Here is a 16,977-nt window from a genome sequence, read left to right as displayed (position 1 = left end):
GGAGAAGATATTTGCAAATTACATATCCAACAAAGGGTTAATATCCAAAATATATAAAGAACTTCTAAAACTCAACACCTCCAAAACCAAATAATTCAATTAAAAATTGGCAAAAGACATTGAGAGTCATTTCTCTAAAGAAGACATTCAGATGGCCAACAGACACATGAAAAAATGCTCAACATCACTCATCACTCATCAGAGAAATGCAAATCAAAACTCAATGCAGTATTACTTCATACCTTTCAGAATGGCTAAAGTAAAAAATACAAGAAACAAATGTTAGCAAGGATGTGGAGAAAAAGGAACCCTTGTGCACTGTTGCTGAGAATGCAAACTGGAGCAGCCACTGAGAGAAACAACATGGAGGTTCCTCAAAAAATTAAAATAGGAGCAGCCCAGGTGATCGCCGCCTTCGGCCCAGGGTGTGATCCTGGAGACCCGGGATCAAATCCCATGTTGGGCTCCCTGCATGGAGTCTGCTTCTCCCTCTGCCTTGTGCCCCCCTCTCTCTCTGTGTCTCTCATGAATAAATAAATAAAATCTTTTTAAAAAATTAAAATAGAATTACCATATGATCCAGTAATTCCACTACTGGGTATTTACCCAAAGAATACAAAAACACTAATTCAAAAAAATATATGTACCCCTATGCTTATTGCAGCATTATTTATAATAGCCAAATTATGGAGAGAAGCCCAAGCACCCATCGATAGATGAATGGATAAAGAATGTATACACACACACACACACACACACACACACACACACACACACAGTGGAATATTATTCAGCCATTAAAAGGAATGAAATCTTACCAATTGCAACAGCATAGTTGGATCTAGAGAGTTCAATACTAAGTGAAGTAAGTCTGTCAGAGGAAGACAAATACCATATGGTCTCACTCATATGTAGAGTTTAAGAAACAAAACAAATGAATAAAGAAAAAAAGAGACAAAACAAAAAACAGAATTTTATCTATAGAGATAAGATGATTACCAGGGAGGAGGTATAGATGGAAGAGATTAAGGATCACTAATGATAAGCACTGGGTAATGTATAGAATTGCTGAATTATTCTGTTGTACACCTGAAACTAATATAGCACTATGTTAACTATATTGAAATTAAAAAAAAAAAAAGACTGACAGTGCCAAGTATTGGCAAAGATATGGAACAACTAGAATTTTCATACACTGCTCATAGGAATGGAATAACCACTTTAGAAAACATTTTGGCAGTTTCCTAAAAAGTTAAACATATACCTACCATATGATCCAGCAGCCAGCAATACCACTTCCAAATATTTACCAAGAAGAAATGAAATAAAATTAGAAAATTGAAATATATGTATATACAAATTCTTGTATGTGAATGCTCTTACCAGTCTAAATCACAACTCCAAACTAGAAATAACCCAAGTGTCCATCAACTTGTAGATAAACTAAACACTTTGTAGTATATCTATACAGTGGAATATTACTCAGCAATAGAAGGAAATGAACTACTGATAATAACATTGATGAATCTAAAAAATATTATACTAAATGAAAGGAGGCAGACAAAAATACATACTACATAATTTCATTTACATGACAATCTAGAAAAAGGAAAAGTAATCTATAGCAGTAGAAAGCAGATAGTTTTCTGGGGCCATGAATAGAGGGGACTGGTTACAAAGGGGCACAAGGGAACTTCTTGATTTAATGAAAAAAATCTATGTCTTCATTGTGGTAGTAGTTACATGCATGTATATATTGTCACAACTCTTTGAATTCTACACTTAAAATTGGCTCATTTTATTAGATGTAAATTATACCTCACTTGGGTCAATAAAAAACAAGAATGGGGACACCTGGGTGGCTCAGTGGTTGAGCGTCTGCCTTCAGCTCAGGGCATGATCCCTGGGGTCTGGGGATCACTTCTCACATTGGGCTCTCTGCGGGGAGCCTGCTTCTCCCTCTGCCTGTGTCTATGCCTCTCTCTGTGTCCCTCATAAATAAATAAAATCTTTAAAAACAAAACAATAAGAATGTTCATAGCATTATTTATAAAATCAAAAACTAAAAAGAATACAAATGTATATCAACAATGGAAAGATAAATAAAATAAATAATATAATAAAGAAATAATATAATAATATAAATAAAAACTTATTTAAAATTTTTATATATTAATGCACTACAATATTATGTAGCGATGAAAAATAAATTACAGACAAATGAAACATGAATAACATTCACAGATATAATGTTGAACAAAAAAATGTACAAAAGGGCATATACTATATAATTTCATCTACATTAAATTTAAAAATGGGAAAACTATTGTTACCTTTGGAGAAATTATTGTCTAAGAGAAACCATGAAGGACCCTTCGGGAAATGATGAAAATGTTCTATCTCTTTACCTGAGTGGTATTTATACAGAGTATAGACAGGGAAACATTCATTGAGCTAAACACTTGGGATATGCACACCCTGTTAGTTTCTTTTTTAAGTATGCTCCCGCCCAGCATGGAGCCCAACTCAGGCTTGAACTCATGACCCTAAAATCAAGACCACCTTTTACATATTTATTATCCCTCAATGAAAAAGTTTTTAAAATTAGCACTGTGGTTGTTTAGGATGCACTGCCCTTATAGGAAGGGCGGTAAGAGAACAAATGGCTGCTGCATTAAACCACAATTAAAAAGTATTGACTACAAGGACTGTCAGTGGATGGGCTTCCTTTCACTGCATTTGAGAAGTTGTAGAAAGTAAAAACAAGCTCAGGGCTTTAAATTCTCAGCGCAAGTTGCAGTCAGAAAACCAGAAAATTTTCATGATGACTTTGAAGGAATATCTGTTTCTTGTAGATTCAGTGCAGATGTGGATGAAAAATCAGCCCCAAATTTAATGTGACAAGATTAAAATGTAAATTGAATTCATACAGTTGCCAAGTCTCTTATGTGAAAGTTAGCATGCTCCTTGGAAAATAGAGGAACCCCAAGACTTGGAATGTTTACATTTGGATGGAAACTAAGACTTGAGCTACAAATCTCTCTAAGCCTCCCTTGGCAGCAGAAGCAATCTCTTCTCTTCTATTTGAGAATATTAGCCTTTATTTCCTTAGAGTCCCTATAATAACTTCACTTAAGGTAATTAGCTTGCAGGGGTGTGTCTATTTTCCTTAAGGTCCCCCTATTTAGCATTCATTGCCTTTAGACCCAAAATTGGAGTCAGATCTCATCATGTCTCATCAGGACTAGTCAAATCTGTACTGAGAGGTGATTGTTGGTACTCCAAGAAAATAGCAAGTTTTTGCTCATTCATCACAGCAAAAATCTGGAGGATATGTGTAGGGATTGATTATAAAACCTTTAGGCTAAGAAGGATTGGATCAAACTTGTCAATATTGTTATACTTAGAAGATTTAATTAGCAGTAATATTCTGAGTATCTGAGAATGGTTTTAACAGTTCCCTTGATAGGTAAACTGAAACCTTGACCCAAATATGGCCTACATTCAATGAGATTGCGATGCTAGAATCTTCTTGGCATACTATAGAGGAAGAAATCCAAAGGCTTATAAGATTGTTAAAGTTGATTCTCTTATGTATCCTGCCTACTATGCACCTTTACCATATCCTCCCAGAGGGCCCAGATGACACTTTCTTAAGAAATACATTAATGAGGGGAGTATTAGCATCTCTGAAAATCTCTTTGGCAACTGTCTTCTGTAGACTGAAAATGATGGTAGTAAATATTGCCATTGAAATTATGGGAAACCAGAGTAATAGAAGACATGGTATTTAACTGCCAGATACAAGGTCTACTGGTGAAAGTCAGTGCTTATAGATAACACAGATAAACGGTATTTTGACCTAATGCCTAAGGTCAAAGTTCATATTATAATGAGCTCATTTTGCTTAGGGCTCACACTACATTATTTACCTACTTACTGATTGTATAATTGGAAATACAACAACGAACAGCAAGAATTAAAGTGGTTATCTGAAAATTTTGACCCACATGGCTTTTCTCTGATGATCATGGTTTCCCCAGAGATTAAATAGATAGGATGTCTACTAAATTATTTTTAGAGTTATTTATAGAAAAGCTCTAACTATGGGGCCAGAAATGTGAATTGAGACACCTCAATGGAAAATCTTGGCTTCTTATCTAGTTTCTAGACTTAAGCCAATTTACACATACAGAATCCTTTGATTCAGAATAGGAAGCTGGCTCTCTTGAGGAAGAATCCTATAAGACCACCTCAAGTATGTACAGTAGATCTTATTCCAGGAGTTCCTCAAAAGATCTGTAGCCATTTACTAGGGTGAAGTTCATTGGAAAAAGGGCAATATCCAAGATTTTCTGAAATTACCAGACACTGACTTCAAGTTAATATTAATCCCTAGGATCTCAAAATGCCCCAGTGGACCATTGGTTAAAATTAGAGTTTATCAATAAAGTTGTTTGGAAAATTAAAAAAATTAAAAAAATAAAATTAGAGTTTATGGATGTCAGGTAATAAATGCTATTTTGGCACCCCAATTAACCTGTGTATTTAGCTATGTTTATTTCTGGTTCCTGAATGTATAATTGGAATAGACATACTCAGCAACTAGCAGCATCCTCACAAATTGGGGGCTGAAGGCTATCATGGTAGGAAGGAACAAATAAAACTTGTGAACTTTCTCTGCCAGAATGGTAAAAATCAGTCAGTCAATCAATCAAAAGGAAAAACAAAACAATTCTACAGAAATTAGATATAAAAATATATGAATGATGTGAAGGATTCAGAAGAAGTAACCCTATTACATTCTTGTCTAATTCTTCTGTTTTGCTTATACAGAAGATATTTTTTTAAAAAGATTTTATTATTATTTGGACAAAGAGAGAGAGCACAAGCTGAGGGAGTAGCAGCAGAGAGAGAAGATGAGGGAGTGGCAGGCCCCTGGTGGAGCAGGGAGCCTGATGCAGAGCTTGATCCCAGGATCCCCAGGACACCGGGGAAGGCAGATGGCAGAAGGCAGATGCTCAACCAACCCGACCACCAGACACCACTGCAGAAGATAAATCTTAAAGAAAGTTTGTAGGTTATTGTGACTCCATTTGCAGTTGTTATTCACCATGTGGAATCTTTATTAAATCAAATTGACATAGCCTCCTCATTTACAACTATTGGTTTGTCAAATACTATTTTCTTCAGAGCAATTTACAAGACAAACAGAAATTTGACTTCACCTGTCAACACTGTACTTTTACTGCCCTACCATAGCACTAAGGCAGGCTTCTTTCTCTCAATTATAATCTAGTATGCAGACATTTCACAGAAATGTCAGATCTACTACCTCAATTATTTCCATCATGGTGATTGGACCTGCTGAGCATAAAGTAGCATTAGATGCCTCAGCATAGCCCATATGTGTCAGAGGGTCAAAGATAAAAACCACATAAAATCAGGGTTTACTACCTTAATAAAAGTTTTAGTGTTTCAATAGTCTGAAGCATGATAGAATATCTCAAATATGAGGCAAATGTGCCACCTGCCACAAAGAAAGAGTCACAATGTTTATTGGACCTTTTTACAGCTTAGGAACAACTTATACTTTCATGTGCTGCTCTTATACACTAATTGAGCTGTCAGCTGCTAGAGTAAGTTCCAGAGCTTTGTAGAAAGAAAGACTTTGTGAGATCTGTAGGGCTGCAGCACAAAAAACCTTCTTTACCTTATACCTTATCACCTAGGCGATCCTACGGTATTTGAAGTGTATGGGGCAAATTGGAATGTTATAGCAAGTTGCATTAGAAGAATTACAGAGTAGATTCCTTGAGTTTGGGAGAAAATCATGCCCTCTACTAATGTTAACTATTCTCCCTTGAGAAACAGCTCCTGTGTATGATTATACTGTGATAAAACCATTCACTTATTACCTGTGTAATTTTCTGTATGTATGTTGTATTTTTTAAAAAGATTTACTTTTTAAAAACTCTACGGAGGTGAAGGTCCAAAAGTAATTACAAAAAGAACAAATTGGGGAAGATTTCTCTGGTTTTTAAAAATAAAGCTATATTAAGAGAATATTGGGCCTGGAATCAGATTTATGGGTATGTGAGACTTTAGTGTATACCATAGGTAGCATAGGTGAGAGGGGCACCTAGGTGGCTCAGTGGTTGAGCCTTTGGCTCAGGTCATGATCCTGGGGTCCTGGCCCACATCAGGCTCCCCACAGGGAGCCTTCATTTCCCTATGCCTCATCTCTGCATCTGTGTGTCTCTCATGAATAAATAAATAAAATCTTAAAACAAAACAAATAAATCAGTGAGAAGAGACTAATCAATAAATGCTAAGTTGGTTGGGATCCCTGGGTGGCGCAGCGGTTTAGCGCCTGCCTTTGGCCCAGGGCGTGATCCTGGAGACCCGGGATTGAATCCCACGTTGGGCTCCCGGTGCATGGAGCCTGCGTCTCCCTCTGCCTGTGTCTCTGCCTCTCTCTCTCTCTCTCTCTCTCTCTCTGTGACTATCATAAATAAATTTAAAAAAAGAAAATAAATAAATGCTAAGTTGGGATAATTGGGAAAAAATTAAAATTAGACTTGAGCCTCAATAATGAGCAAAAATAAGTCCTGTGTTATCAAAAACGTGGATGTGGAAAACAAAACTGTAAAAGTTTTAGTAGCACCCATAGAACACAGAGCATGTCTTTTGACCTTAGTATAGGTAATATTTCTTAATGAATACCTGTGATAAACACAAACCATGTAAGAAATAGTAAACACATTTGGCTACCTCAAAATTAAAAACATTAGTATGCCTAAACTTACCAAAAGTTAAATTTAAAAATAAGTGATTAAACTGGGAAAGGATATTTGCTATATCGATAACAGAATAATCATTATCACAAATTTATGAATTATTAAGAAATAGACAACTATTCCCAACTGAAGAAAGGACATAAAAAAGCCTTCCATAGGTGAGGAAACCCAAATACAGATAAACATATGAAAATATATTTAATTTCACTACTAGTTAAGGAAATGCAAATTAAAATAACTAGATACCATTTTTATCCATCAGATTGGAAAAGAATTATGAATTCAAACAATATCAAGTATTGTCATGATATGGAGAAATAATATTCTCATTCAGCAATGGTGAGGAGTAAATTGGTATAGGTATTTTGTGGAGCAACTTGACAATATCCACTATAGCTGGAAATGTTGATAGTGTACAATCTATTAATTAACACTTTTAATTACTTACCCTAGGGAAATGTTTATACATGTATGCAAGGAGATGTGTATAAGGATATCCACTGCAGCATTATTTTGGTATCTAAGCACTGGAAATAATCTAAATGCCCATCAATAAATGAATTTTTAAAAAAATAGTGTTTTGGGGACACTTGGGTGGTTCAGTTGGGTTAGTGGCCAACTCTTGATTTCCAGTCAGGTCATGTTCTCAGAGTCCTGGGACCACACTCCGCATTGGGCAGTGAGTCTGGCTTGAGGATTCTCTCTCTCTCCCTGTGTCCCTCCTCTCTCTCTCTCTCTCAAATAAATAAGTAAATCTAAATATTTTTTTTAATTACAGTGTTTTCATATTATAGCATACCATACAGCAGCTAAAAGGAATACAATCTATTTCTTTACATACATGAATTGACCTCAATGTTTGGTAAATAAAAGCAATTTTAAAAAGCACACATGTGGGCAGCCCCAGTGGTGCAGCGGTTTAGCGCCGCCTGCAGCCCAGGGCGTGATCTGGAGACCCTGGATCAAGTCCCACGTCAGGCTCTCTGCATGGAGCCTGCTTCTCCCTCTGCCGGTGTCTCTGCCTCTCTCTCTCTCTGCATCTCTATGAATAAATAAATAAAATCTTTAAAAATAAATAAGTAAAAAAATAAAAAGTACACATGTGCTATGATATCAATTATATGTTTTTAAAGTACATAAACAAAATATTAATAATCATTTCTGGGTGCTGGGAATACAAACATTAGTTTTATAATTTTCCCTATTTTTCTGTAGTTAAAATATTTCTCGGGATCCCTGGGTGGCGCAGCTGTTTGGCGCCTGCCTTTGGCCCAGGGCGCGATCCTGGAGACCCGGGATTGAATCCCACGTCAGGCTCCCGGTGCATGGAGCCTGCTTCTCCCTCTGCCTGTGTCTCTGCTTCTCTCTCTCTCTCTCTCTCTCTCTCTTTCTCTCTCTGTGTGTGTGACTGTCATAAATAAATAAAAAATTTTTTTAAAATAAAAAAAAATATTTCTCAAAAATGATGCAAAAAACAACTAGAAAGCCGTTGTTTCAAATGTCATACTCAGATCACATTAATTAAGAACTGAGCATTACACATTGGATTTAGCTATTAAGTCAGTAACTATTGTTAAGCATCTATTAAGTGCAAGGTATTTTGACATGTCACAAGATAGAGAAGTAGAGTATAAGCCTAAAGGCAAGATACACTTTCCTGATTTTGACTCTGCAACTTTTATTTACATAATTATGGTAGTGGTAGTGATGATAAAAGCTTCAAGAAACTGTATTTCATTTACATAAAAATCTCAAATCTCCTGTATCAACTAATTGCAAACTTTCTGCTTAGGTAGGATTTTTGGATCGGCAGAGGACATTGGCTTTGTTGGAAACATTCTATGACCAAAGTTCAAAAATGCTTAGAAGTTTGTTACGAAACCCAAGACAATGTAAGTGCTGTTCAAAGGGAGTATGTTTGGGGATCCCTGGGTGGCTCAGAGGTTTAGCGCCTGCCTTCCACCCAGCGTGTAATCCTGGAGTCCTGGGATAGAGTCCCACCTCAGGCTACCTGCATGGAGCCTGCTTCTCCATCTGCCTATGTCTCTGCCTCTCTCTCTCTCTTTCTGTCTCTGTGTCTCTCATGAATAAATAAATAAATTTTTTAAAAAACACAAAGAGAGTATGCTCAAGCTGAAATGACACAGTACATTCATATACTAAAAGTATTCCCATGGAATCCTTTCACATGACATCTCCCTAATTAGATCATAGTAGCTAATCTAGCTGTTCATTCACCACAACTAGATGTACTTTTCACTATAGTGCAATACTAAAAGTTGTCAAGTTAGAACTCAATTTTAGGTTCATTCAAATTAAGAGGTGCTTGAGTGAAATCTGAATGTTTTGGAAATTAAGTTGGTAATGGTAATTCCAGTTTTAATGTCCAACTTAGAATTCTAAAATTTCTAAAAAGAATAATTCCTTTTCCCAAGTATTTTTACTTGTATGCCTTTCCTGAAATTATACAGTAAAATATCTTTCTTTCATTGCTTCCAAAACAAGTAGGATTATGGGTTTTGTTTTTATATTTATTTTTTTGAAGGGGGAGAAAGTAGGGGAGGGGTGGGGAGAGAGAGAGAGGGAATCTCTTTTTTAAAAAATATTTTATTTATTTATTCGTGAGAGACACAGAGAGAGAGAGAGGCAGAGACAGTCAGAGGGAGAAGCAGTCTCCCTGCAGGGCACCTGATGCAGGACTCGATCCCAGGACTCTGGGATCATGACCTGAGCAAAAGGCAGATGTTTAACCATTGAGCCACCCAGGTGAGAGAGAGAATCTTAAGCAGGCTCCATGCCCAGCATAGAGTGTGATGTGGAGCTTGATCTCACAACCCTGAGATCATGACCTGAGCCAAAATCAAGGGCCCAGATATTGAACCAACTGAGCAACCCAGGTGCCCCATTTTTATTTTTATTTTTTTTATTTTTTTTAAAGATTTTATTTATTTATTCATGAGATACACAGAGACAGAGAGAGGCAGAAACACAGGCAGAGGGAGAAGCAGGTTCCATGCAGGGAACCTGACGTGGGACTCGATCCTGGGTCTCCAGGATCACACCCTAGGCCGAAGGCGGCGCTAAACCACTAAGCCACCCGGCTGCCCAACCATTTTTATTTTTTAAAAAGAAAGTCTTTGAGTGACACCTGGGTTGCTCAGTGGTTGGGCATCTGCCTTTTTGGCTCAGGTTGTGATCCCAAGGTCCTGGGACTGGGTCCCACATCAGGCTCCCACTAGGGAACCTGCCTCTCCCTCTGCCTATGTCTCTGCCTCTCTCTGCGTGTCTTTCATGAATAAATAAATAAATAAAATCTTTAAAAAACAGTCTTTGAAGGATGGGTTTTCTGAAGAATGTCAATATTTTAGATCTGTGTGAAAATAGATACTTAAAAATCTATGAGTGATACAGATTAGTCCTGAAAATTGTGGGAATCACACTTTTAGAGCTTAACAACTAAGTGTTTGGGGAGGGAAGGGGACAGGATGGTCTTGTTTCATGAGTCCCACTACAGAGAGTAGTCCTGGACACCAGGGTCGTTTTGTTATTGTTGTTATTTTTTAAGTGGAATTCTGGTAAATGCTGTGCAATCTTCCCCTAGAATTCTGAATTAGATGTTCACATAAATTGTGGAGGAAAAGAATTGAGGAATAAAAAAGAAAGAAAGGGAGAGAATAAGGAAGGGAGAGAAAAGGAATATTAGGAAAACATAACCTAGGGAATGATAGAGACTTGCTTTTATTTTGATATTGTGGATATTGGAAAGGTATTTGGGGTGGAAGACATGTGTCCTCTTCCTCATCCCTATGCTATACTTTTTGTTGGAGGACCAAAAGTAGAAGACAAATTTTATTGTCTTGGCAGCCTAAGCAACTCTCCAAGCAGAAAAGGAAGAATCAGAGCGCCTGGGTGGCTCAGTGGTTGAGCATCTGCCTTTGGCCTAGGTTGTGATCCCGGATCCTGGGATAGAATCCTGTATCAGGCTGCCTGCAGGGAACCTGCTTCTCTACCTCTCTCTGTGTGTCTCTCATGAATAAATAAATAAAATCTTTTTTAAAAAAAGGAAGAATTATGCTCAATTCCAAACCATACCTTTTAGAAAGGGATGATTTCTAACTTACAATAGTAAGTATCTTTTATGTTCCTTTGAATATCTTTTTGCTTTTATTGTGTTGTAGGGAAAGGTAAGTTTTATTTATTTAAAGCAATAGGCCAGGGATCCCTGGGTGGCGCAGCAGTTTAGCGCCTGCCTTTGGCCCAGGGCGCGATCCTGGAGACCTGGGATCGAATCCCACGTCAGGCTCCTGGTGCATGGAGCCTGCTTCTCCCTCTGCCTGTGTCTCTGCCTCTCTCTCTCTCTCTCACTGTGTGCCTATCATAAAAAAAAAAAAAAAAAAATTAAAGCAATAGGCCTATGCTACAATTACCGTGATCAATGCTGTTTTACATTAGTTTACTAGCTCTGATTCTGTATTATAATATCAATTATTTAGGGAAATATTTTGTTTTCTGCATTAGGGCCATTCATTGAATTTGAAGAGATAGATTTGCCTGAGTTCTGGGGAGACATGGATAATCAGAAACATATTTATGAAGACTTTGACAGAGTGCTCTTAGAGATGAATGCACTACTTTCTGAAAAATATGCTAGCAAAACCCAAAGCAAATTGTTAGAAACTCCAGAAGATCAACATAATCATGATGAACATAGTGAATCAACACTACCAGAACAGCAGAGAGGGACAACTGCAGAACAAGAACGAAACAGAATTTCAACCAAGGAACAAGAACAAGGCAGAGAGTTAACTGGAGAAAAAGAACTAGACAAAGACTCAGTAATAGAACAAGAAACCCACACAGGGTCAACTCCAGAACAGGGATCAAGTAGAGAGTTAATAATAGAACAAAGACTACATAGTGACTCAGTAATAGAACAAGAGCCACCACAAAGCATGTCTTCTTCAGAACAAGGAGTCAACATGGGAGCAACTGCAGAACAAGGACTCTACAGAGAATCAATAGCAGCACAAGGACAACACAAACGGTCAGACACAGAACAAGGACCACACAGAGGGTCAACCTCAGAACAAGGATCACGCAGACAGTCAGTAATAGAACAAGAACCACACAAAGGGTCAGTTGCAGAACAAAGATCACACAGAGAGTCAGTAACAGAGCAAGGACCACTCAAAGGGTCAACTGCAGAACAAGAGCCATCCAGAGAGATATTCCCAGAAAGACAACAGGATTCAACCTTACAATCAGGAAGAGGTAGTATTTTCAGAGAAAGTAAAATATCTAGGGATGCTACTTCCTTTGAGTACACTGAAATCTCCCCACAGAAAGAGAGGAGTCAGGAACAAACCTATGAAAAAGAACTGTTTGTGAGTTCTGAGCTGCAAGAGGAAGTCTCAACATCACGAAGAAAAGATCATCTTTCAGGTAACACAGTTCATCTATGACATTGCCTCCATGCTTTGTGAGTGATTGTAAAAGTCTTTTCAGAAAGTACTCATTCCAATTGGGATCTTTTCTGGCATATCAGATCATTCAAACCTTAGATATTTTGCTGTTCAACATGTGTCTAGGCCTTGAACAATTAAATGCAAACCAGAATGTTTCTATTGTCAATTTACCTAGAATTCCTTTTGTACAGGAAGCCCATTCATAAGGAAGAAATCTGGTAATGTTCCATTTAGAAAATTTCACTGAATTCCTGAAAAGGCAGTAGAAGCCCCTTTGTTTGTTTGTTTTAAGATTTTATTTATTAGAGAGACAGAGGAAGAGACAGAGAGAGAAAGGGAAGAGGAGCAGAAGGACAGGGACAAGCAGATTGTGTTGAGCACGGAGCCTGACACTGGTCCAATACCAGGACTGTGAGATCATGACCTGAGCCAAAATCAAAAGTTGGTTGCTTAGCCAACTGAGCCACCCAGGTGCCTTGGAAACTCGCTCATGGTTTCTTTCTTTCTTTCTTTCTTTCTTTCTTCCTTCCTTTCTCCCTTCCTTCCTTCCTTCCTTCCTTCCTTCCTTCCTTCCTTCCTTCCTCTCTTCCTCTTTCTTTTTTTCTTTTTAAATTTTATGTAAATTCAATTAATCAACATATAATGTATTATTGGTTTCAGAGGTAGAGGCCAGTGATTCATCAGTCTTGTATAACACCCAGTGCTCATTATATCACATGCCCTATTCATGTCCATCATCCAGTTACCCCATCCCCTCATCACCCTCCCCTCCAGTGACCCTCAGTTTGTTTCCTATGATTAAGTCTCTTATGGTTTGTCTCCCTCTGATTCTGTCTTGTTTTATTTTTTCCTCTTTTCCCCTATGATCCTCTGTTTTGTTTCTTAAATTCCACATATGCATAAGATCATATGATAATTGGCTTTCTCTTATTGACTTATTTCACTTAGCATAATATCCTCTAGTTCCATCCATGTCATTGCAAATGGAGATTTCATTTTTTTGATGGCTGAGTAATAGTCCGTTGTGTGTGTGTGTGTGTGTGTGTGTGTATATATATATATATATATATATATAGATATATATATATATATATATATACCACATCTCCCAGAAGCCCTTTTGTTTTAACTATAAAATGGATCTTCCACTTTTTAAATAAGATATATATTCTAGGGCAGCCTGGGTGGCTCAGTGGTTTAGTGCCGCCTTTGGTCCAGGGCATGATTCCGGACACCCGGGATCGAGTCCCATGTCGGGCTCCCAGCATGGAGCCTGCTTCTCCCTCTGCCTGTGTCTCTGCCTCTCTCTCTGTTTCTCATGAATACATAAATAAAAAAAATATATATATATATATATTTTATTTATCTACGATAGTCACACACACACAGAGAGAGAGGCAGAGACACAGGCAGAGGGAGAAGCAGGCTCCATGCACCGGGAGCCCGACGTGGGACTCGATCCCGGGTCTCCAGGATCGCGCCCTGGGCCAAAGGCAGGCGCCAAACCGCTGCGCCACCCAGGGACCCCCCTAAATAAAATATTTTTTAAAAGAAACCCTGCACTTCAAGTATTTGTTCTGCAGAATACTTTTACTCTGAATTACCTATGCCAATATATGCCTTTTTGTTGAAAATTTTTAACTTCTTAGAGAGCCAGTCTCAATACCACTTAAGACCTCAGTTAGGCATAAATATTTTTAAAGTTCTGTTCTTTAATTTTAGAGTCCCACAGTCCCAAAGAAAATCCTTATTCAAAACTCCTAGGACATGAGTAACTTGTGTTCTAGATTCTACATTATCATTAACTAATTTGAAATATATCATTTTATCAGCATTGTGTTTATCTCTCCATAAAACAGGGCTATTAATTTTTGGCTCTCCTTACATAGTGGGGGTGCAGCTAGAAAAATTGTGAAGTTGCTATTCAATCAGATGTTATTTATTAGTAAGGACTTCATTTCATTGACTGTAACAGTGATCCAAAATGACAGTGTCTAAAAAAAAAGACCAAAAACAAAAACAAAACAAAACAAAAAAACAAAATAACAGTGTCTAAAAAATAATAATAAAACAAAATAGCAATGTCCAAACAATATAGGAGTTTCTTTCCTTCTAATTCAAATGTCAAAGCTTATATGACAGCTCAATCTCATGAAATCAGCAGTGGCTTAAGTCCTATCTTGTGTCTCCTCTTACTGCATAGTCCTGGATAGCTCACTACCATGTCCATATTCTGACCAGAAGGTTAAGGAGAACAGGTAGGCATTACATCACTTGCTTACAATTGGTTACAATTTAGACATTTGTTGACATCTATCTATGACAGAGGCTAGGAAATGTAGCCCTCGTATTGAGTGCCCAAATTTGGATACCACAAGTAGTTTTTGTCATAGAGCTGCTCTCAACAACTAAAGTTACTAAGTGATATCATTGTGATTGAATGTGATATAACATATATGGGAAATAACCTGATAGAAAGTTTTTGGTGTTCTATTGCAAGACATTTTTCTCATTCATTAACTTAAGAATATATCATAGAATTTATAATGTCCAATTCATAGGCATTTTCTTTTTTTCCCTTGCAAGTTTTTATTTAAATTCCAGTTTGTTGTAGCCATTTTCTTTTGTACCTTCTAGAAACTACAAAAAAGGAAATTCAGAAAGATCCATCCTGTGAAAAGTCCCAAAAAATAGAAGGAAAGTCATGGTCAGGTAACTCCTCATTTAATCCTCCTTGCATTTATACTCTAGAACAAAGACATTATGAAAGTGAAATTAAATTGTCTATGTAACGAAATGTATATTTTGTAGGTGAACTTCTTACTTGTAACTGGAAGATGAATTATATCAAATGTGAAGATGAGGAGCAAGCAAACTTACTCTACAGTGATAACAGGTTCACAGGTACATGTTAGCAACCAAACTAGGAAGGATAGATAATAGCTCAAGTGATGAATTTAATTTACTGTGGTACCCCATGATAAAGTCTGAACTTAGTCAAGACACAGGGGATCCCTGGGTGGCTCAGCAGTTTAGCGCCTGCATTCGGCCCAGGGTGTGATCCTGGAGACCCGGGATCGAGTCCCGTGTCGGGCTCCCTGCGTGGAGCCTGCTTCTCCCTCTGCCTGTGTCTCTGCCTCTCTATCTCTGTGTCTCATGAATAAATAAAATCTTAAAAAAAAAAAAAAGTCAAGACACAATGGCAAGGTGATCCTTGCATTATTTTGTTCCTGAGCTAATGGTTCTAAACTTATACAAGATGAATGTTTTTGGTGGTAGTTGTACATGTAGGCATATATAGGTGAATACTTCTCTGCTTTAAAATATATGTGTTAATATACAATTTGTTTTTACCATTACATGCCTTTACAACTGCTTTGAACCTGTGATCTAGGTATACAAAGGGAATCAGATATTGGATATTAGAACTCAATAGAAATATTCCAGCTATTCCTCTCCCTGGTAGTTCCATAACTCAATATGTGAGACAGGTTAGAATCTGTCTTGTTTTTGAAGACTTATAAAGAAAGATCTACTTAACAGAGAGAGAAGAGTAGCTTTTAGATCCCAAATAAACCATGTATTTAACAATGATTGTTCCAATAAGTACTCATATTTTACTACACTGTTATTTTATCATTTTACCTTTCATCAACAAGTAGTAAAACTAATTATATTATTTTCTTCCTACCTGCAATTTTTTCTCATTTAAGCCTGGATCAAATAACAAACTTTCTATCCTCAAAATATTTTGGTGAAATACATGGCATTGGTCAAGGTCCTGTGGCCTGCTAGTTCATATTCTTCTTCTCCTGTTCTTACTTCTTTATTTCAGTTTTGCTTAACCATCTTAAAAAACTGCATGGGTAATTATTTTTAAGTCATATCAAATCTCATATGGAAGGAATGAGGGCATACATGATTGAATTGATGAATAAATTGAACATAAGTCCCTGGGCTGATATTTTATGAAATACACTTTATATTATGAGATTGAGCTTCAAGATAAATATATTAGTCAAGACTTTTTGGGGAAGAGGCTGCAATAGTATTTATAGATTTATATAACTGTCAAGACCAGACGACAGCTGGCTTCAGGCACAAATGAATCCAACAGCTCAATAACAGCAGTGAGATACTGTCTCTGCCTCTCAGCCCTGTTCCTTTCTGTGTAATTTTCAGTTTTAGGTAATCTTCTTCATGCTGTGGCAGAAATGTCCATAAGAGCTGCTGAGCCTATATCCTATATTCAGGAATCAGAATATGTAAAGAGTGATTCTTCCCCAGTAGTTCCCCAAAAAGCTCTGGGGTTCATTTTTATTGGCATATAGTGGACTACATGGTTGTCATATGGGAATCATTGACCAGACCTGTATCATATGGTCACTCTTGTAGCAAAGGTGGAGGAGGCTCAGTATCACCTGATTCATCTAAATCTAAAAAGAACTTATCAAACTCAATACCCAAAAAACAAATAATCCAGTTAAGAAATGGGCAGAAGACATAAATAGACATTTTTCCAAAGAAGACATGCAGATGGCTAACAAACACATGAAAAAATGCTCAATATCACTCATTATCAGGGAAATACAAATCAAAATTACAATGAGAGACTACCTCACACCTGTCAGAATGGCTAAAATTAACAACACAGGAAACGACAGGTGTTGGTGAGAATACAGAGAAAGGAGAATCCTCTTATACTATTGGTG

At 37.2% G+C, this 16,977-nt stretch overlaps 1 protein-coding gene across 1 annotated transcript in view; it reads left to right on the top strand.

Annotated features, from left to right (window-relative positions):
- The window catches only part of EFCAB5 (EF-hand calcium binding domain 5), a 176,022-nt gene that overhangs the window by 110,521 nt on the left and 48,524 nt on the right, over positions 1 to 16,977 (top strand). Inside the window, exons 10-14 of the mRNA XM_041725260.1 lie at positions 8,593 to 8,692; positions 11,319 to 11,717; positions 11,772 to 12,242; positions 14,903 to 14,977; positions 15,077 to 15,169. Of these exons, the coding sequence (XP_041581194.1) occupies positions 8,593 to 8,692; positions 11,319 to 11,717; positions 11,772 to 12,242; positions 14,903 to 14,977; positions 15,077 to 15,169 (1,138 nt within the window). The remainder of the gene's footprint in view (positions 1 to 8,592; positions 8,693 to 11,318; positions 11,718 to 11,771; positions 12,243 to 14,902; positions 14,978 to 15,076; positions 15,170 to 16,977) is intronic.

This window comes from Vulpes lagopus, chromosome 12 (assembly GCF_018345385.1).
Source record: "Vulpes lagopus strain Blue_001 chromosome 12, ASM1834538v1, whole genome shotgun sequence".
Classification (NCBI taxonomy): domain Eukaryota; kingdom Metazoa; phylum Chordata; class Mammalia; order Carnivora; family Canidae; genus Vulpes; species Vulpes lagopus.
This window is presented reverse-complemented; position numbering and strand designations above follow the sequence as displayed.